The 21,748-nt window shown below is 42.7% G+C and overlaps 1 protein-coding gene across 1 annotated transcript in view; it reads left to right on the top strand.

Moving 5' to 3' along the window:
• The first annotated feature begins 7,418 nt into the window (after nt 1-7,418).
• The window catches only part of COL12A1 (collagen type XII alpha 1 chain), a 131,775-nt gene continuing 117,445 nt past the window's right edge, over nt 7,419-21,748 (top strand). Inside the window, 3 exon segments of the mRNA XM_037894338.2 lie at nt 7,419-7,492; nt 9,484-9,562; nt 12,592-12,699. Of these exon segments, the coding sequence (XP_037750266.1) occupies nt 12,627-12,699 (73 nt within the window). The 5' untranslated portion in view covers nt 7,419-7,492; nt 9,484-9,562; nt 12,592-12,626.

Below are 21,748 nucleotides of genomic sequence, written 5' to 3'. Positions count from 1 at the left end.
AGGGGAGAGCTAAATGGGGACAGCATTGGACCTAATGGCTTTTAAAGTTACCACTGTGCCATTAATTGTACCATATATAGGACCAGCACCCACTGGCTATGAAGCTATGGTTTGGTCATCCACTTATATCTCTAACCATTGACTCTGTGCCTCTATATCAGGGCTGCCTCTCACCTTAGACATAAATGTATCTTTTTCCCTCCCCTCTGCAGATCTGGCATCACAATGTGTATTGAAGTTCGTGGACATCAGAAACGTGGGCTCATGAAAGTGAGGTTACAAATCGGTGTATCCATGTTCAGAAATTAAACCTGTATCATTTCAAGCTTCTTTTTGTGTTAATGTTTTGGAATTCCATGTATGGGGTGACTGTATTTAAGAAATACAAAAATTAATAAATGCAAGCAAAACCAGTTCTGATTATTATCATCCTTTAATCATATGTCTGATAAAAGGGGATGTGTCAGGTATATTGTATTACAATGTTCCACAATAATAACTACTGGCCGGTATAATTCAAGAAAGCATGTGTCTTTTTGGATGATAAATTCTCCCTGGCAGATTGTTGATCGCCCAGTGACCTGTCAGTTAGAGGAAAACCAGGGATCACAGTCATGGTGTTGTGGAACAACATTATGTATGGAAAAATTTAATGAAAAATAGCTGTAGACATAATTAAACTGAATGCACCAGATTCATCTCTGCTCTAACTTCACTAGAGTACCAGGGATTAGTGTATATGGTTATATAAAAGAGTACATATAATTTGTCCTTTATATAAGACTCTTCTTTTCTTAGTATAAAAGCTCAGCATAAACAAAACCTAGCCATGACAGTAGCTGAATATAGACAGCATAGCTGATTGTGTTAGATTTCATCAAAGGAATTTATGTGACCTTTTATGGATACAATTCTGCACACCATGTTTTACATTTGAGCCTTGGCAGATTGACAGGTAAATGTGAAGTGGTCTTGGCTGTTATTTGTCTAGTTTAAGGCCTTTCCTACGCTTCCTACTCAGGGAAAACTGCCATTGGCTTCACTGGGGCATTTTGCCTGAGTAACAAGTCCAAGATTGAGTCCTAAAATTACAAACCAATCTCTTTGAAATAATATAAATGAACATACAACTCAATTTGAAATTTTTTTAAAATTAATGTGGAAATTGGGGGCGTTCACATTTGCCATCTCTTGCCCCTCGTGTTTCAATGTTAATATTAGAGAAACCATTAATTTTTGCAATGACTGTTTAAAAAGCACAGGCTCTTATAAAACTTCCCAATCAAATTAGAAATCTAGTTCCTTTCTATTAATATCTCTGGTTTTGACTGACTTGTTTAGTTTTATCTTTTTGTTTGTTTATCCACGTGATCACTTTACATTTTCAGAAAGTTACATGATGGGAAAGATCAGTTATAAAAACTAAATGGAGTTAAGAGTTACTAAGGAAAATGCACCTGGCGAGAGCTATCCTAAACAATTATTTCATTGCCATAGCTCTCTCCTGAGACGCTCTGCTTTCATATCCTGCCCAGTAAATGCTGAGATTTAAGATAGAACCAGTGCTGGAAATTTGAGCTTGGTAAATTAAGACGCCATTTCTCATAATGGGCGGTCAGATTATTGTTGCCCTCTGAATTCCAGTATTGAAATGGAAGGATCTGAAATTGTCCAAATAAATAAATGCAGGATAGAGTTCTTCTCATGTCACTGGCTGGAAATCTGCCAAGGAAGGTAGGGCCTAAAAGATGTATTCTATTTTTATTGTGCATTTTATGGCATGTGCAATATTAGTTTAATGCCTAATTTACCAAGGAATATAAAAACCACTGGAAAGGAAACTGATCATATATATATTGTAAGGAATAGCTGTGAAAAGAACAGCTTTTCTAAGATGGGTAATTTCTCATGGGTTAAGGCGGTAATAAAATGTCTTACTGTATCCTAATTTATTATGTACCTGCTGAAATGACTCAATTACAGAAATCCAAGCCTGCCGTCTTGCAGGATCAGGGTCAAACTTTGGTGTGCCATCTAACCTGCATTAGGATGTATAATTTGTCTCATAACTTGAGAGACTGAAAAGACTGGACTGTTTGCATCAGAGATTAGATGAATAAGATGAGACATGAGAAAAATATTTAACATAATGAATGACAGAAAGAGGCTAGATTAGACACTCATCCTCCCTTTATTACAATACATGAACTAGGAGACTCTCAATGAAATTGAAAGGGAGTAAATTTAAGACTGATAAAAGGAAATGCTTGCCCGCACAGTGCACACTTAATCTGTGGAACTCTGTCACAGGATATCACCGAGGCCAAGAGCTTAATGGGATTCCAAAAATGATTAGACATTTACAGTGGGTAACAAGCCTATCCAGAACCATAACCGTTAACAAGCAATGGATTAACAGTGTCTTTTTTTGGTCAAACTAGCATTTTTTAGCATCCACCTAGAGGTATAGCCAAGTATACCTTACCCAGTAGTAATAAAACACTGATATTTTACACAAAATACCAATTAAAATATAGACTAAATAAACACAATTAGCAGAAGTAGCAAAGAAGTGAAACATGAGTAAGGAATTTGTAGCCAGACTGTTTAAAACTCTGGTTTTAGTTTCGATGAATTGACTGCTGTATAGCTTAAGTAGCTGACAGATCAGAGGAAAGATCTTCCTGAAAGTTTCTACACTCTGCTACTTAAATTGAGCACTGAGAAAGATCCCACTCAAGTTCTCTAGTCTTCTAAAGAGTCATCCAGCAAAATCTGGGAGACCTTAAGTATTTAAAGTTTACAAAAACAAAAAAAAAGTTTTTTGGGGGTGTGACAGGTATGACTCACCAGAGTGGCGCCTCCTACTGTTCACCCTGGGGATTAGCTCTGCAGGTCAGTACTCTCTCTCCCGATGGCACCTCACTTGTTGTCCTAGCTGCTCTCAGACCCATGTCACTCCAAGGAACACGGCACCCTCTTAATGACACAGCCCTCCTGCCATGTCACCTTCTGGGGGATCTGCATCAACTATCCAGGCACTTCCACAGTGGTGAGTGGCGGGGACACAGCCTTCCCACACAGCCTCCCTAGGGCTCTATTAACCCCTTGTATGCCAGTGTGGGGTGGACGCCCTGTCACAGGAGGGAATCCCTCTTGGGGTATCATAATGGAGATCAACCTCAATTTCACCACCTTTTTGCAGATCACTTTTAATTAATCCCTTTGTCCTGACCGTCTGTGACTCCTAAGGCCACTGTAACAGCTTCTGCATGTTACATTGCCATCCTTCTATAATTTATTCATCTTGTATATTATCTGAGTCTTAGTTTGTGAGTTCTTTGGGCATGAGTTCTTTTTGAGTTATCTGTTGCTATAATGCCTAGTGCAGTGGGCTCTGATTCCTGATTGGGATCCTTAGGTGCTGCTTGAATAGAAATAATAACAATTAATAAAAATGAATGTCAATACATGTCAGACAATTATATAATTGGGTTCTGTTCCTCCTCTCTCAGGGCGTGAGCCTCTCACATGCTGTGAAGTGCTGTACAACCTCAGCACATTGAACTCAACTGGAAAGTGTTGTGAGGATATGTGTACTGTTTCTTTAAATCCATAGGAGGAAACAAGGCAGGATGTAGGTGGATCTGCTCATAGGCAGAAACTTCACAGTAAATCAGAGCTCAACAGAATAGCTTTAGAGATAATGCTTTTTTCCTAATTCTAAAACCATTCCTTGTTTGGCATTTGAATAAATTGACTCTTTGTGTCCATATAAAGCACATAACATTTACAAGCACAATTGCCAGGAAACCACTAAGGCCAAATCCACTGTGATAGCCACACGGAAGAGATATCCAGGTTTTTATGGTTCTGAATTGCAGAATATTCTGTTTTGCATTATCCTGGCAATACAATCTGAGGGAACATGGGAAAAGTTGCCAAGAGCACCATTTATAAAGTTCCTTTAAATTCAAGAGCAGCTCACGTTTTCTAATCAATCTGTAGTTTCCCATATACATATAATCACATAAAAAGACATGAACATATTACTAAAATTGTAACAATATTTATTTAAAAATGGAGCTTTTATATCTAAGTAAATGTCACCAGAGTTTCCATTTATTCACTTTAAATAGGAAAGAGCAGTTTGGAGCTAGAGTGCATGGTCTTAATGTGTTTAATACTTGTCCAAGAAACAAGCAGACAGGAGAGAGTCAGTAAATGTTTATGCATTTCAGAAATACCTTCTGCATCACATATTAGGTACTCAGACTATGAAAGTACACAGTAACAGAGGAGATTAAAAATAATCATATAATTTTACCTTCAAATGATTGCAGAATATGAAAGCACAAATTCTAAATCCAATTCTTCAATATATTTGGCTTCTAATAGCTAAAGATCTTGAGGCAAAATAAAATAAATTTAAACAAAATATTAAACGAAAGGGGTTAAATTCTGGTCTCATTGAAGTCAATGGAATTTTTGCTGTTGACATCAGTGGAGATGGATTTCGCCCAAGAAATTCACAGAAACTGCTTAATTGGTAGGGATAGGAAGTGAATCCCTGGTCTTGCATCTAGATCTATGTGGGCAGACTCCTGCACATCTGTGGAGTCCCATTGACTTCAAAAGGTCTCCATCCATATGAATCCAATTGCAGAATGGGTGACCAAATTCTTTTATGTGACATTTAAAAAAATATGTCAAATAATTTAATTTTTGTTTTTAGATGCAATTACTGATATTTCATTTTGTCCAGATTATTTTAATTATTCATGTATTGATTATCACAGACTCTTTGGCATCGTAACATCCGAAAGCACATTTCTGAAAAATGTGGTTTCACTGTGAAAGACAGGGAAACATCTGAGATGCACTCATTTATTTTTGTTTGGAAAAATATTTCAATGTAGTTAATGATGCCCCTCTTTCTGGAGCAATCTTCCTGGGGGCATACTGAATTTAGAGAGAAGTCTTTGTTATGTCAACCCAGTAAAAGAATTCAAAATCCAAAACACACCACCAACAAATATTATTTCTTTAAAAAAATTTATTTTCAATAACAGAGATGGGTTTTTAAAAAAACGAACATCCTTCATACTGAAATGCTGAAAGGAAACTAAAATTGAAAATCTGGTTTGGGGGTTAGCAGGTCAAGAGTATTTGATAATCCATCGGTGAGGGGGAGGTATAAGTTCTGGAAAGTGCATTTTAGCAATACCAGACAGTTGAATTTGTGGTATGTTGTAAGAGTGGTTGACTCACTTCCAAAGTGTCTGGAAATATCCGTGCACGTTTTCTAAGATGTCTTTCTTTCTGAAAACTGTTTATTAAGGTTAAATTACAATAAAGTGTTAACGTACTACATTGTACATTAATTGTTCAGGATCAGGTTAATATTCAAAGACCTTGGCTAAAGATTCTGGCTTGCCAGCTGGAGAGACATCCTCCTCTAAGTATGCTAGAAAGGGGGACCAAATTTCTAAATGCCTATCCTCTTTTTGATGTTTTTTTTTCTTATTTTTTAAACATTCTGGGTCTATTGAAGTCAATGGGACTACTGCAGGAGTAAGGACAGCAGCCCTTGGCCCATCAAGCTTAAGATATTTTTGGGAAAGGTAAATCCCAACAGACCTGCCCTTTAAAGTCTTAATTGTAATTTTATTTGCACTCAGCTGCATTTTCAGGTTTTCAGGGAAAATTAAATGGAACAGAAGTGAGTTTAAACAAATGCAATGGTTCAAATTGTGCAGAGATGTACCTCAATTAAAAGGGGCTAAATAGAGTGTATATCAGAGTAGAATTTGACCCCATTTTATTATTTAGTCCCAGTGACTCACATGCCATTCACCTGCTATCACTCTGATTGCTTTGTGTGAAATTAATCTCTGTAGGGAAGGCCAGCACAAGTCTTACTCACACTTAAGTACCACATAAATCCTCATAGTAGGGCTTAAATGGTACATAAATGGTACACAAGTGTGTGTTCTGTGCTGGAGTGAAAGTCACCCTTTGCTTGTATGTCCTGTCCCTTTTGCCACCTTTCATCTTTTTTGTCTTTCTGTCTTTTTAGATTCTAAGCTCTTTGGAACAGGGATCATGCCTTTGTGTATGTCTGCAGGATGGACCAGTATTGGAGCCTGACCTGAATGTGGTGGGTCTCTGGGCACTACTGCAATATAAATATATAAACGGAAAGATAGTAGCTTCTGTTTTCTTTCTCCTCTTTCATTATGGTGAATCATGTAGATTATTATCTGAGTTTAAAAATAATTAGATAAATTCATGTAGGATAGTTCATCAAATGGCTATTAGCCAAGATGGTCAGAGAGGCAATCCCATGCTCTGGGTGTCCCTAAATCTCGGACTGCCAGATGCTAACAAGGGACCATAGGGGATGGATCACTTGATAATTGCCCTGTTCTGTTCATTCTTTTTGAAGCATCTGGAATTGGCCACTGTTGGAAGACAGGTTACTGGGCTAGAAGAACCATTGGTCTGACCTAGTATGGCGTTCTTATTGTTGTCCTTCTTGACCATTGTGTTTAATTTTTTAAATAATTCACAAGATTTATTGCCATTTTTAGGTAGAAGCGTTTCCTTCCTCTTCACGTTAGCGGATGGGTGGCACCTGCCTCCTAACAAGGCTCGGTTTAAATCCACCGCTAGATCGCGCTGTTGGATAATAAATGGTAGGACCAATTTCCCCCTCCTACTCTAATTCTTTTGTGGGCGCTGCGGCGGAGAACTCGTATAGAGGGAGGGGAAAACCTTCAAACATAGAGCGAGCGAGAGAAATCCGGTCCCTAGTCCTAGTATCTTCCACGGATGCAGCAGCGCTGGAACCGTGGCGCTCCTGTTCTTAGCTCGGGGAGAAAAGGCAGAGTGCTGGGGATGGAGCATCCAGGTGTAATGTCTCTGCAACACCGCTGCAGTGGATACACCAAGGGGGGGAGGGGGGGGAGCTTGTGTGGCTGCGAGTCTGTGGCTGATTTGAATGTCACTTCGGGCTGCATTTTGAGAGGCAAACGCACAGCTTGTGTGTGTGTGTGTGTGTGTGTGTGCGTGCGCTTGGCTTTTGTGCGTCTTCCTAATTTACAAATACTTGCTGGGGATGGGGAAAGATTGGCGCCCAGCCGTGACCACGAAGCCCCCACTTTAATTTGAAGGGGGGAAGCCTCCTGCAAGTGTAACCGTCTGTAATAAATGTTTACGATTTCCTGCACACGTGGTGGTAAATGGCATATAAAGGCTAAACACTGAAAGGCTTTGAAGTCATACCGAGCACCAAATGTAGCCTGCAAAAAAGCCTCGTTGTTCCATGCGACTAACACGGCTCTGCCTCTGCGCGTTAAAGAGGGCAGGGCTGTAAAAAGAAATCACCTTATTTTACGTGTCCTGCAGTTCTGCCTTTCAAAGAGGGCGGTGTCAGTGCCCGGAGGGGTTTCCTGGTGTTTGGCAGGCTGCCTTGGATGGGTGAGCGCAGGTATGAATCAGGCTGCTTCTGGGGTGGAGGAAGGCGAGAGTTGTGGGTCAGTGACTGCAAATGCACACGGGTATGTGCAGGAGCGTGCCCGGGTGTCTGATTTCGGCAGGAGCGTGTCTATGGCTTGGGAGTGTTGAGGCTGAGAAAGTCTGCGTGTGGCTGGCTGACTCCAGGCGGTGGGAGAGCCTCCAGATACCGGAGTCACTCTGTATTGCTACGTTTTCTCTGTATAGCTTTTGCCTTGTGAGCCCCGTGTACAGACGAGGGAGTGTGGAAGTGTGTGTGTGTATCGGGGCGTTTGTGTGGCCTCGCCTGTGTGTATTTCTGTGTAAGGTACCTGTCTCTGATATACCCAGTATATGCAGGTTCCTGAAGTTGAAATTGTCTGTTGGTCTTACCCTGCCACTGGCTGATCAAACTAAATACATCCGGATATTTTAATTACAATCACCCAGCTCCCTGATCCGAGCTCTGTTTAGGTCTCCACGCACAGGAAACACCTCCGCAAGGTACCCGATAACGGAACCGTTTATTTCAGGGAGTTGCAGTGATAAACGTATTATTGCCATTGCAAAGCGCACAGTCTCTGGGCCCTTAGTGTTATCATCAGTGGGCAGACACAGGTAGCGATGGGCTGGCCGAGCTCCGAATCTCTGTGCCATGGTGTCTGCCCCCCCCCCCCCCCCCCCCCGAGCTATTCCCTTACAACTTTCCCCTCGCCCGGGGCGAGTGGCAGACATTTAGGCTGGATAATAAGTGAAGGGGTTGAAAGCGGAGGGGGCAGGGCTGGGTGTGCGGTGGCGGGGGGAGATAGGGAGGCTGGATTGGGAAGATGTATCCTTTCATTTAGGTTCAGTTCGTTTTCTCTTATTCTGCCCTCCCTCCCCAACAATGGATCCTCCATGTCCCCTTTCCATCTAGTTAGATTCTGTCAGCTCGAGGCTCCGTTGTGTGTTGTGTTTACAACAATACATCTCTGCAGCAGGGGTGACTAATCCAGCACACATGCTGGTAGCCAGGGCGCTTCTTCAAAGTGTTTCCCCTCTTCTTTCTTGGCACGCTGCACGTTTGACTTTCCTTTGATCGGGCTGATAATCTAGCGCCCTCTCGCTGCGCGCCCCGCTGTCCTTTGCCAAGCCTTAGCGGGCATGTGCTTGTATTGTGTGTAAAGGGCAGATTGCGACAACCGTCGCCAGCGCCACGCTTTGTACTCAGCCGAGGGGTTCTTTTTTTCGTCTCTGCAAATGGCCTCAATCACTGGCAGTATCGTAAAACCACCAATGCAGGAAAAGGACCCACTTGAAATAGACAGTTAGTTACTGGAGACTTTCTAACCTAATTCAATCTGCGCCCTGGACCGGGCAGCGATCCCCCTCCGGCCGCCCAGAATCGGTGTCACCGCCACCTAACGCGGTTCGATTAAGGTTTTTGGTGTCCCCACCCCCCACTCTTCCCATTGTTCCCCAGTTTGAAAAATCGTCCTCGCCTCCGCCAGGGAAACCTGATCCGGCTGCAGCTTGGCTCCCAAGCGGAGGAGACAGAGATCCGTCTGGCCTTGGCACGCCGGCCCCTGCCCCCTTCCCCGCCCAGGGCACTGCTCCTGCGGCGCTCGCCCTCCTCATGCCTTAGGAATGTTGCGAAGTATGCGCAAGTTTCCAGCAGTAGATCCCCTTGCTGGAGGAGAGAGGCGCGCATATATCATCCGGTGGCAGCTGTCCACCTTCCCTGCAGTTTCGTAACCGCTTACGAGAGTAAATTGCGAGTTGGGAACAGCCCTCTCTTAAGGAGCAGATTGGGGAGAGGCTCTTCCCACTCGGAGAAGGCAAGTCTTCCCAGGCGCACCCCTCACATTGGGAGCTACAGCAACCCAGGCGTCTCGGTCATTGCCGCTGCTTCTGCTCCTCCTCCTCCTTTGCTCCTGCTACTTGCTGTTCCCTCCACAAGGTGCCCCGGAGCTCATCTCTCTCCTCCTCCCTTCCTCCTCTCTCCAGGTCCTACCGCTGGGGCTGCAGGCGCCGCCGCAGGAGCTGCCCCACCACCGACCCCGCTACCAGGCAGCTGCCACTAAAGGTCTGTGTGCGCGCAGAGCAGAGGGAATCCCCTTCCCTCCTCTCTTCGGACTCCTGTTGCCTTTCGGTGCCGTTCACACACACCCGCTTCTGATTGATGCACTGTATATGCACTGACAGCTAATGGCACAGGACAGAAGGGGGACTAGAACGGGGTGTCGTGTGTGTGTGTGTGTGCACGCGCGTGTGTGTTTCACAACCTAGGAGTCAGGCTTAGAAATGAAATGGAAGTAACCGGCGTGGGCGAGGAGGCGATCGATGAACTGGGGAGCCTTCTCGCCTGTGGTGACGGCAGCTGCGAAATGCCTCTGCAAGAGGAAACTCCTACCATTGTTAGCGAATGGTAGGCGATTCTGCTGGAGAGCTGCTGTTTCCTTGAGCCCTCAGGAAGCGTGGCAAACTGTTAGCAGCTTTCCCCACTGAATACGTGATGCTCGCTGTTTTGATGAGCTGTATGGAAAAGTGAAGATTTTGTAGCAAATCGCATTAAATGGTGCATTTTGGAGATGGCGCTCCGCGACTGACTGTGTCTACATTAGATAGATAGATAGATAGATGGTGAAAAACTGGAATACGTTACCTAGGGAGGGGTGGAATCTCCTTCCCTAGAAGTTTTTAAGGTCAGGCTTGACAAAGCCCTGGCTGGGATGATTTAGTCGGGGATCTGTCCTGCTTTGAGCAGGGGGTTGGACTAGATGACCTCCTGAGGTCCCTTCCACCCTGATATTCTATGATTCTATGCCCAGGTTAAAACATGTTGGAAGTAGTTGGGTCTAATATGAAATTAGTTTATAATTTCAATGTGGGTTGCTCACGTGAAATCATATCTGTTTAACGTACTAAGAAGTCTATTCTGAATAACTTTGATGACCGTATTAAAGACACGTTAGCGCTGCCTTCATTTGGCAGGATCTTCTCTCTCTCCCCCCCCCCCCCCCCAGGTGTGTGCAGCCCCTTGTAAGCAGCTTCTCCTTGTTTCCAATCTAGAACTGTCTGACAGCTATTTGTGTGGGAAAGTGACAAAAGTTGTTGATTGCATAGGTTTGGAATGACTTTTTGCTAGTCTTCGGAGTGGAGTTGGTATAACATCGAGATCAAACTGATACCGGTGCAAGGTCTGTGGTAGCTTTTGAAGTTACTGTCTGAGATCCACGCTAAGAATTCGGTCCTGGTCCAAAGACAATCTGTTTTGATTTCAGTACAGTAAGTGAAAGGAGCATTCCTCCCCCCACGTAAAGGCGAGTCAAGACATTTAAGTTTGAAAGCAGAAAGTTGAATGAAGTGTTGCTAGGCAATCAAATAAATGTTTCGACAAAAAAATTAAAAGTTTTATTTTTTGGAAAAATCGACCAGGAATGCCAGTCTGGCACAGCAGCAAAGCACATGTCTGGCTGAAATGGTTCATTTTTGCTCCTGCTCAAAAGATGGCACTCTAAGCCCAGACAAAACCTCACGCACAAAAGTCCTTTTAACGTATTGTTTAAAAGGCTTTTAAGACCGTTACCAAATGCTCTTTAGCGGATGTGCTGCAAGAATTGCCCGTCCCTACGCAGAACAGTGGAATGCGTTTGAAGTTATCAATATACTTTCATCCTTATGTCAGTGCCGAGGACTCAAATTTTAGGCATAAGCCTATCTCCAAATATGGGCGATAGACTCTGAAACAGGCTTTCGTTCTCGACTTGCTCCCAGGCCCAAGTAATTTTTTGCGGTGTCAGGCAATTAAGAAAAGCAATTTAATATAAGGCAGCACGGTATACTTTTAAGTTCAGTGCCAGCAGCTGGGCAGGGTAGTGTTGGATCTTGTCAGCATTTTACACCAGTGAAATATGTCTTGTGGTTGCTTCTCTAGATAACACAGAACTACTGAGCTCTTTCTGTGGGCTATTAGCCTAATGATGTATGCATTTTCCCTCCTTCTTTCGTTGTGCTCCTCCTGGCACCTTCTTGACAAAATATATTGCTTAATTGCTTGTGGATTTCTCTCTCAGGCGACCCTATGGTGGTCTCTGTAGCATTTATTCATAACAAACACACTCAACTCCCCATTTATATAAAGCTCAGAAATTTCCATGTGGTATGTATTCCCCCCTCCCATGGGAGAATAGGGGCCTAACATTTCAGACAAACTCCTATTCCCTCCTATGGGGGTTTTGCCTTAGTAATGACTGTTGGTTCTGACCCTAAACGTGTAGCCCTGAGCAAACACGGTTATAAACGTACAGCTGCTTGTAATTAGGAAGGACAAAAATCTTTCTAGTTCCCATATATGCTTCTAGACAATCTGCTGCGATGGCGTGGTTCATTCTCTTGTCTTCTTTTATCAAGCGCTGTAAAGCGATTTCCCCTGAGATTGTGTAAACGAATTATCAGATGTTAAAACATCAGGGTTTAGGCCGTCGTGTCGGGTTTCAGTTGTGTGTTACATACACTCTGTGTAATCTATTTCAGACCTTAAAGAAAGGAAGACTTGCAAATTTGTAGGCAGAACAAAAGAAAGTTTTATTACAATTTCCAAACTGCCTTGAGACCATTAAAATACTGTTAACTAAGTGCTTCAGCAGTTATGAAAAAGGAGCCGAGTAAAATCCCCAGCTGAAAGAGACATTTTAGTGGATTCAAGGCAAAAATGACCTCTGAATTAGCCATCCTCACACTAGAGGATGAAGTCATGAAGCTCAGTCTAGGTTTTGTACATGTAGAAGCAGGAATCTTCTCACCACTTCCGTGATCGGATTTAACTCGAATTTAATACCACAATTGAATTTTTGTCTGATTAACATGATCAGAAGGGCCCAGTAACAAAAGGCACATTATTGTGAGGCCAGACTCTCCAGTTAGTAATGCAGATCTGTCAAGTTTGGATGGCTTCCAAGTCTAGAGGCTGTAACCTGGTCCCGTGGGTGGAGGCTGGGGATAAGGGGGTTAGGGAACATAGTGGTCTCTCTGCGGCTCTTCTTTTCATGTTTTCTGAATACACCCACCACATCCTCTAACCCGTGCTTATTCTCTTTCTTTTTATCATCACAGATCCATTCATGTTGTTGTGATCCCACAGGGCAGACATGAAGATCAGGCTGTCTTCAGCAATTGCTGCTCTGTGCGCAGCTCTCCTCCTGTCTTCGATAGAGGCTGAAGGTAAATCATTCCCTCCCAGGGCTCCTTGCAGTGATGGTGCAGAATTAAAACAGACAACCCCCTCCCCCAACTTTCTTCCTCTCCGTTCTCAGTGCAGTTACTTCACTTACTCTTCTCTCTCTCCTTCAGAGAAACGCCTCTTCTTCCTTGTCCCTCTGGTCCAGCTCCTTCTGTGTTTTGTTAATTTCACGTAGCAGATCCTCTCTCTCTCTCTCTCTCTCTCTCCGGTGTGCTGTCCACACTGACTGCTCTGCAGCCTTGGGAAAGCCAGGGCCAGGCTGGGAGTGCGGCGCTGTGCTCTCCCTGCCCCCCAGGCTGAGTGCACAGGGCTCAGGGAGAAGGCTCCTGTGCAAACACGAAAGCTCCGATTAAAGCTGAGGAGCCCCGGAGCGCTGGCACACGCCCTCCTGCCTGGTACTTAACTCTGCTTTGTGTGTGAAGTCAGAAGCCCTTGCCAATAAACTACTCCAACAGCGTGTGGCTCTCCGCGCCTGTGTCCTGCGATCGCGAGCGGCTCTTCCCCACCAGGGAGTCACGGGGGCAGCGGGGAAGGGAATTCGCTGCCCGCGGCTTCTGGCAGCTCCCAAGGGAGGCTCAGGCTCCTTCGCTCGGAGCAGGGACACTTCAGTGCGCCGCTCCCCCCGCCGGGCTCGGCTCCCAGCCAGCAGCCGGGCTGCTGAGCTCCCCCGAACGGCTGGGAGACTCAGCAGCTCCTTCCTCCCCTCGCCCGGGGCTGGCGGCTAGGCCGGGCTCGTGCAAGGCTGCGGGCCACCCGGAAGGCACTGCACAGGGGCTGGGGCGTGCTAGCCCGCGACAGTGCCCCAGGCCCCAAGGGATACAGCCCGCGCCGCGCCCTGGAGTCCCTGAGCCTGCCGCGCGGGGCGCCTCACCCCGCCTCTGTGGTGGGCGCGGAGCCCTGTGCATGGAGCCCCTGCTCCCTTCGCAGGACCCCCGAGTCCGCCCCAAGAGGGGCAGCGGGGCTGCTGCGGGGCCCTACTCTCCCTGCAGGGCGTCCAGGGCCTTCAGCGAAGCTCCTGCTCGGCTCTCGGGGGGCTGTGGCGCCGTCTTTCCCACCAGGGGGCTTGGGACCTGGGCCCGATCTCGCAGGAGAAGCCGGGCGGCTTCTCCTGCCTCCAGCTGAAGGAATGAAGAAAAGGAGGGGAGCCCCCATCGCAGCCTCGGCAGCGCTGCGCAATCAGTGCCGCTTAAAACCGCTCTGCTGCGCAGGGGGCATTTGCCTCTCTGCTGGGCAAGTAGGAGGGGGGGCGGTGTTTATCTGCCTGGAGAGCTGGATGTGGTTTGTTAACTGTTCCAGGGAAAGCTACCGCTGGGGATTCACCCAAACTAACTCCCCTGATCCGCCGTGCCTGGGTAAGACCTCTGAGGCCAGAGACCCTGTCTGGGTAATGAGCTGAACCAAAACTATCCTCCAAACTTTTTGAAACTTTCAGATCCCAGGTATGGTGGTCTCTGTAGCATTTATTCATAACAAACACACACAACTCCCCATTTATATAAAGCTCAGAAATTTCCATGTGGTATGTATTCCCCCCTCCCATGGGAGAATAAGGGCCTAACATTTCAGACAAACTCCTATTCGCTCCTATGTGGGGTTTGCCTTAGTAATGACTGTTGTTCCCTGGTTCTGTAATGGGCTGAACCGCAACCCAAATCTAAACACACGTTGCAAAGTTTGTATCCAGATCTGAACTCCATGGGTCCAGCTAATAATAATAATCCATAAAAAACAATCTCAGCGAAACCTTAATGTAATTTGCCCTCCAGAAGCAGCGGTGCTATTGGTAGGGTCCTACCAAATTCATGGGCCATTTTTGGTCAATTTCACGATCATAGGATTTTAAAAATTGTCAGTGTCATGATTTCAGATATTTAAATCTGAAATTTCAGGTTGTTTTAAATGTAGGGGTCCTGATCTAACTCTGAAGGCAGCAGAACAGAAGTAAAGGTGGAATGGTATAGCGTTGCCACCCTTACTTCTGTGCTGCTGCTGGTGGGTGCTGCCTTCAGAGCTAGGCACCTGGCCAGCAGCCGCTGCTCTCTGGCCTCCCAGTTCTGACGGCTGTGCAGAAGTAAGCGTGGCAATGCTGCATCCCCACTACAAGAACATTGCAACCCCCCCGCCCCACTTTCATAACACTCTTTTGGGTCAGGACCCCCAATTTGGGAAACGCTGGTCTCCCCTGTGAAATCTGTGTAGTATAAAGTAAAAGTACACAAAAGACCAGCTTTCACTGGGGAGATCAGATTTTACAGTCCGTGACACGTTTTTCACAGCTGTGAATTTGGTAGGGCCCTAGCTATGGGTGATCGGACAGGCACAAAGCAGATCAGCTTGCTGAAAAGTATGACAATTTTATCAACATCTGGTTTCTCTGAAAACGAATGCGATCGTTGCCTCTGGCTTCCAGCCACACTGTTGTTGGCTGAGGAACCAACGAACGTCATTTAAAATCATGTCAGAGTTTGCATTTGGAGTGCAGGAGCACTGGGCGAGAGAAAGCAGAAAGAGTATAGAGCTGGTGTAGGGGGCGGACGAATATATATATTTAAAACTTAACTAGGACTCAACAAAAGGGCAAGATCCTACCACCTTTACTCATGTTGAATAGTGCCCTCCATGTTGAATACTGCATAGATAACTTCGGTGATTTCAGTGGTGTCACTTCTGGAGTAAGATACTATCTATTATGAGCCAGTGTGTCTGAGTTGGACCCTGACCAACTAAGTATAGGGATAACTATCGTGATTGACTAAGTATTGCTGCTGAAAGTTACCAAATTATATTTTTGTGGAGTACAGAAGTATTTAGTTATAGTGAAACTAGATGCATGTTCAATCCTTTCATCAAAGTTGATATAATTCTCATTTCAAGCCCTGTAAAACAATATTAAGCAAAAAAGGACTTGGGCCTGATCCTGTATAGTGCTGAGTGCAGACTGAATGGCTCAACACAGTTCATGAGGCACTCAGCATTTTGCAAACCCAACCTTTACTCTGTATTCAGAGATTTTTATTAAATAAAATTTATCTAAATATCAGGGGCACACCTGTTGGTTTTTTGCATTTGCTTGTTCCATTAGCAGTGCCAATTCCTGAAATATTTATGCTCCTGTCCTTGCTCATACCAGAGAGGTTCTGTTTTCTTGGCTGTAGTAACTAGCTGGAAACATTCCTAATAGGAAGCAAATATGCTTCTGTGAGTTCTCTCTAGGGAAGGGCAAACTTTGTCGTAGCTTGGGAGTTCTTGAAATGCTAAAATATACATTAAAATAAAGAGGACAAATTTTTGTCACTGTGAGAAAAATTATATAAGGACTTCTGCAAAGTCAGAAGAATCAAAAAATGTTGAGAATTGTGGGAGCAGGAAGTGGAGTGGGAGCTGGAGGTTCTGTAAATAGGAATGCAAAAACTTAGGCTCACATCAGGATATACTCTAGTGAGAAAAGGGGTTTGGGTGTTTTTTTTTGTGTGTGTGTGGAGCATTTATAGTTGGCCTTATTCAGTGTTTTTCATCTGTACAGTCTCTGTTGCACTCCTATATTATTTTAATTTTGTGCCTCAATTTTGAATCATGTTTTGGAGGACATATTGGATCCTGTTTGTCTTGGTTTTACTGTCATTTCATCATGTAATCTGTCTGCTGAACTATAGCTATCATATGCACATTTCTTCATTTGGTTTGACTCCTCAGACATTCACATCATATTGACTCTCAGTCCTATTCTGGGTGAGACAGTTCCCAGTTTTTGGCTTCTACCCTGAGCAGGTGCCATAGAAGTTTTGCTTCAGTTCCTGTCCATATCCATTAGGCTAGTGCAGTTGTGCAATTGATACTTCTTTGGCTGGCAGAAGGTCCCTTTCTCTTCCTGTTCATTACTGCTCCTCCTATGGCTTCCATAGGTAGCAAAGTTTCCACCCATGCTGCAGTTTCAAGCTCTGTCTCTCTCAGGAGTATATGGCACCTGCTGAAGCAGAGGAAGAATGGCAAGTTGGCACTGAAGGGGGAAAGGTTGAGTCTCTGCTACTCTGCTCCCCGCCTCTGTTTTTGAGCCTTCCTTCCTCTCCAGTGAATAGCTCCAATGTTTGTCTGCTGCTACTGCTCATAGTATCCCAAGCCCTTGAACAGTGAAACAGACCTATTCTTATCCATTTCCTGGATACCTTTAGGGGTTCTGAATAACAGCAATACTCTGCTACAGTTTGGAAAGCGATGAGCATTAGCAAAGGCACTGGAATGGGCTGCAGACTTAGGAAGACAGCACTGCAGTGGTTTATATTTAGTTCACTTTGGAAATGTATCTTAATACCAGAAGGATTAGACACAACATATTTTAAAAAATAAACTTCTTAGAAATTGATGCACCTCAGTGGGAAAGCTATTCATTCACCCTGAGCAAGTGGGCGATTGGATTTTTCAAGCTCTGCATTTTATGGCTCTCTGTTTTACCTACAATAACATGCTATTTATCATCCATTTAGCAATCTTTTTTCTGACATATTGTATTTTCTACTCTCTGCTTTGATTTCTGGTTTATTATGCTAGACCTCATTCACTACCTAATGTTTTTTTCCCTACTTCTCTAGTCCAGCATTTGGGAAAGTCTATAGTACTTTTCATCAATGTCTTGTGATGACATCCTACTTTTTTTACCCCCTTCACGTTGTTTTTCTTCATCTGGGACCATGAAGAATAGGAGGAAATCAGTGTCTTTTAGAGAAAGATATGAATGTCTTACTTTTTTAGCCATGGATGGGGAAAAATACTTTAAGGTAGGAATAGCCTTGTAGTTACAGTCTCAGTATACTGCCTTGTTTCATAGCTTATATACTATGTTATATTTCTCATACAGGGGAGATGTTCAAAAGGGAATTAGTCACCCAACTGTCATTGATTTTCAAGATCACCTTTGTGCCTTCAAAATCCCTCCCACAGTATCTTAACGAATAATCCATTATATTATTGGCAATATTAAACATTTGAAGATTGTGACACTTCAGCTTTTCAGATGGTAGTAGTTTAGATTTAAATTCCAGAAAAGCCTGTATTTTCCTGGGAAGGTGGGAAGCATAATTGTGCTAAGCTATCCACTAGCTGGGGGGCCTGAGAGAAAAAGGAATGTCTGTAGGAAAACATCTCTCCAGGAAATACAATATGGAGAGTGAAACATAATATGCAGCCATTGCTGTTAAGGGACTAAGGAAGTTTTATATGTAATGGAGTATACTTTTAATAAAGGGAGAGGAATGAATAGTGATAAGCAAGGGCATCTGAAGCCTTTCAGCTCCATGTCACCTATTCAAATTTGGATCCGGTTGGTAGTGACTTACCTTTTGATGGCTGTTGTTGTCCTCTGAGAAGTGAATTGGTGATCTCACACAAATTTCTAGTAATATGTGACCATCTCACAAAACCACTGAGTACTAAAGTTGATAGTACAATTTAAATATTTAAAGTGACTGTAACTCCTAATTTTTGTCATTGATTGTAGCAAACTTTACATCTATATATCTGTACCTGTATCAATATAAATCAAATTCTGCCAAGTCTACAAACACACACACACACACAAACACGTATGTGTGTGTATACATAGACTTGGCAGAATTTGATATAAAAATAATTTTGATGGATAATATTGATGTTTATTTTTAATACTTTTTCTGATTTTTATCATTTAAATTTTGAAAGTTTTGGGAGGTTGGGCAATAGAAGGGGTCAGACAATAATTATTTAATGACAGTAGATTGATAAAGCTTTATAACCATTAAAACACAAATTGTCAGCATCACATGTAAAAATATACAAAGTAAATATCCTTAAATCCGACTCTAAGAAGTCCTCAAATAGTATTTTTCTTACTTTGCCTATCTGTAAATTTAGATGATCGATGAAAATATATTTCATCATTTTGTGTGTACGATGAAATTGACATTTATCAACATTTATTGATAAAAGTCTAACCCTTTGAAGCCTACATATGTATGCACATACATATATATATACACAAACACACACAGAACTGTGTGTATATTCAAAAATATATTTTTATTATAGATATTTTAAAAAATGTGAAATATTAACAAAGTATACTTCACATAAGTTACATTTTTACTCAAAATGTAAGAAATATGTATAATTTATAAAATATAAACACAGATGGCAATCTTGTGGTGTTGTGAGCAGCACGGCATATCTGACGAGGTGAGAAGTTATGCTTTACTAAACAATAGCTTTATTTTATTAAAATAAGAGGCTTATTCTGTCCTTCAGTGAAATCAGTAACTTTGACCTTAATCATGGGAACAGAGCTGGGTTCAGTGTCTGGTTAGTTGTATAAAAACAAATCCATGCCATATATAAAAGAAAAGAATGACGAATAAACATGAATATTGGGTTCTGTCCAGCCTTCACAGAACTCACTTCAGTAGGAGCAAGATTAGACCTATTGTTTGACTGCTGCTGCAATGCTAGCCAGCAGGAGAAATCATACCATACTATTTTATGTGCCCCACAAAAATGGTTGTGGTTACATTAATTTCTCAGTGATGAGGTTGGAATTTGTATTTAACGGATAGTTAGATGCTGCAGGACAGCAGCTTCTAGAGTATGATAATTTTACTAGAGGTCAAGTTATGGATCTAAATTATTTGACACTGTTGTTTTAAGTAATCTTTTCCTCTCTCGTTAGATATTCATTGGGAATCTCTAGCAGCTACCTTGTACAAGCTGTGAAATGCCACTGGCTTTTATTTTTTATTGGGTTTGTGCTAGCAGCTAAGCAATACAAACCAATACAATGTATACATAACATGGGGAAAAAACTCTGTATTTTTAGTCTTAGAAAATATTCTGGTATATACAATATAAATAGTGCCATGAATTCGATATATCATGACTGGATATGCATTTTTTTGGGATATACAACATAGGTTAGATAAAAAAGAAATATATCCTACAATAGTTCTAGAAGTGACTGAAACATATATGAACACATGAAAGATATTTGTTTAATTCATTGGAACCTCCGCATTGCCCCCAAGCCATGGTGGAATTAATAAATTGTGTGCAGACCCTCTCAGAGGTCCAGAGAGACCCAGGCCACTTCCAGCTTTTGAGGCCCCCTAGCCATAATTAAAATAAAAAATGACAACACATGAAAACAAAATAAGGCATCAAAAAAAGTGAGACATAATTTGAATATTTTTTTAATTAACAAATGCTTTTCTAGCCTTTTTCTGTGCAAATGCACTAATTATTGAGGAAAAATCTAGCTTCGTGCAACATCACAGTTGATATTAAGCATGGTGAGTCCATTAAAACGCTCTTGTCCCATAGTTGAATGGTGATAGTTCTTTACCTGCTTCAACATGTTGAAGGTCCGTTCACCTGAAGCCACTGATGCAGGCAAACTGACAAAAATACGCAATATTTATGAACGTTTTAAACTCTTTAATGTGACAAAATCTATATCAGTTAACAAAAAAATTATGTCTTTTACCAAATCCCATCTCTTATTTGCTTACATTTGCAGCTCTAAGCTGAGAGAGTGTGTCTGATAGGGATGCGCATGAAAACAAGTTGCGAAACTTATCAAATGCCTAAAAATTAACAAGTTTCTAAATTTGAGACCCCCTTTGAGTTGAGGCCCAGGCCAAATGGCCCTCCTGGCCCCCCCTCCCCTCCCTGATTGGCCCTGATTGTGTAGTGGATTGAGACCAGTCTGTGGCCATTTAGCTAGAAGTTCCAAGATTTATAGACATTTATAATTTTTTAAATGAGTTCTATATCATTAGTACTAAGCAAACAGTGCAATTTTTCTCTCATTAAGTAAATGTACAATCTTATCAAGTATTATTAGTTTTTGAGTTAGTGGGAAAATATATCTTATTATCCTCCTTTCCCATATTTGCTGGAATATTATGGCATCACCATACATTAAGGTCCTGATCCTGTACCTCTGAAGTCAATGGGAGCATTGCCATTCACAGCACAGGATCAGGCAAGAAGTGCCCAGTCTCTGTCTTGCAGAGACTTATACACAGGTAACTTTACTTGCCTGAGAAGTCTTGATGAGGGCTACTCACATGAATATAGTTATATGCATACATAAGTCTTTGTAGGATCAGGGCCTTAGGGGCCCAGTTCTTTAGGCCTAGCATAGGGAAACCTCCCATTTGTGTTCAGTGGACATTTTGTCTATAAAAGTACTGCAGGACTGAGTCCATATAACAAGTATATGATTTTGCCATGGTGGGCCAGAACAAGAATAATAATGTGAAATAGCAGTAGTCTCATTTATCTTTGATTAACATAATGAGATTTTTACCACAGAAATCTTTTACGATGCCTCATTTGACTCCTTGTTCTCAGTCATATGACCACAGTTAGGCCTCAAGCCTGCAATAAATTCCACATGGGTTAACCCTTGGTCTGTGCAGAACCCCACTGGAGTCCGTGGGGTTTTGGATGAGGCTTGGATCCATTTGCAGGCTCGGGGTCTAAAGAGCTTTTCTTTCACTTGAATGGTGTTAATTCAATAGAAATGTTAATGGCTGGGGGTCAAATCCTGCATGTCTAAGGGAAAATTCCTGTTGACTTTAGTGGGAGCAGCATTTGGATTTGTTTAGCTTTCATATGTGGATGGCATTTACAATAGTTAAATATTGATTGTACTCTACTTTTTAATTTCCAAGTACCACTTATGAGTTTTCATAAAATGGATTAAAATCCTTTAAAATGTTAAAGACTTTTCCCCACAGTCAGTTTTTCAGTTTATCAGGAATCCGGTCATTTGGATATCAACAAGTTGGGCTGCTGCTGTCCTTCAGCAGTTACAGCCTAAGGTCTCTGCTGCATCAGGTCAATTTACTTTCAAGGTTGGTGGTGCTATTTTTTCCATGTACTGATTTTTTTTTATTTTTGAAGCATGCTCAGGTCAGTTGTCTCTGCCTTTGCATTAAATTTGTCCTGAGCCATTGCTACTGAATCAATATTTTATAATGATATTCTTAATATGCAAATGTATTT

The sequence above is a fragment of the Chelonia mydas genome, chromosome 3 (assembly GCF_015237465.2).
Source record: "Chelonia mydas isolate rCheMyd1 chromosome 3, rCheMyd1.pri.v2, whole genome shotgun sequence".
In the NCBI taxonomy this organism is placed as follows: Eukaryota; Metazoa; Chordata; order Testudines; family Cheloniidae; genus Chelonia; species Chelonia mydas.
This window is presented reverse-complemented; position numbering and strand designations above follow the sequence as displayed.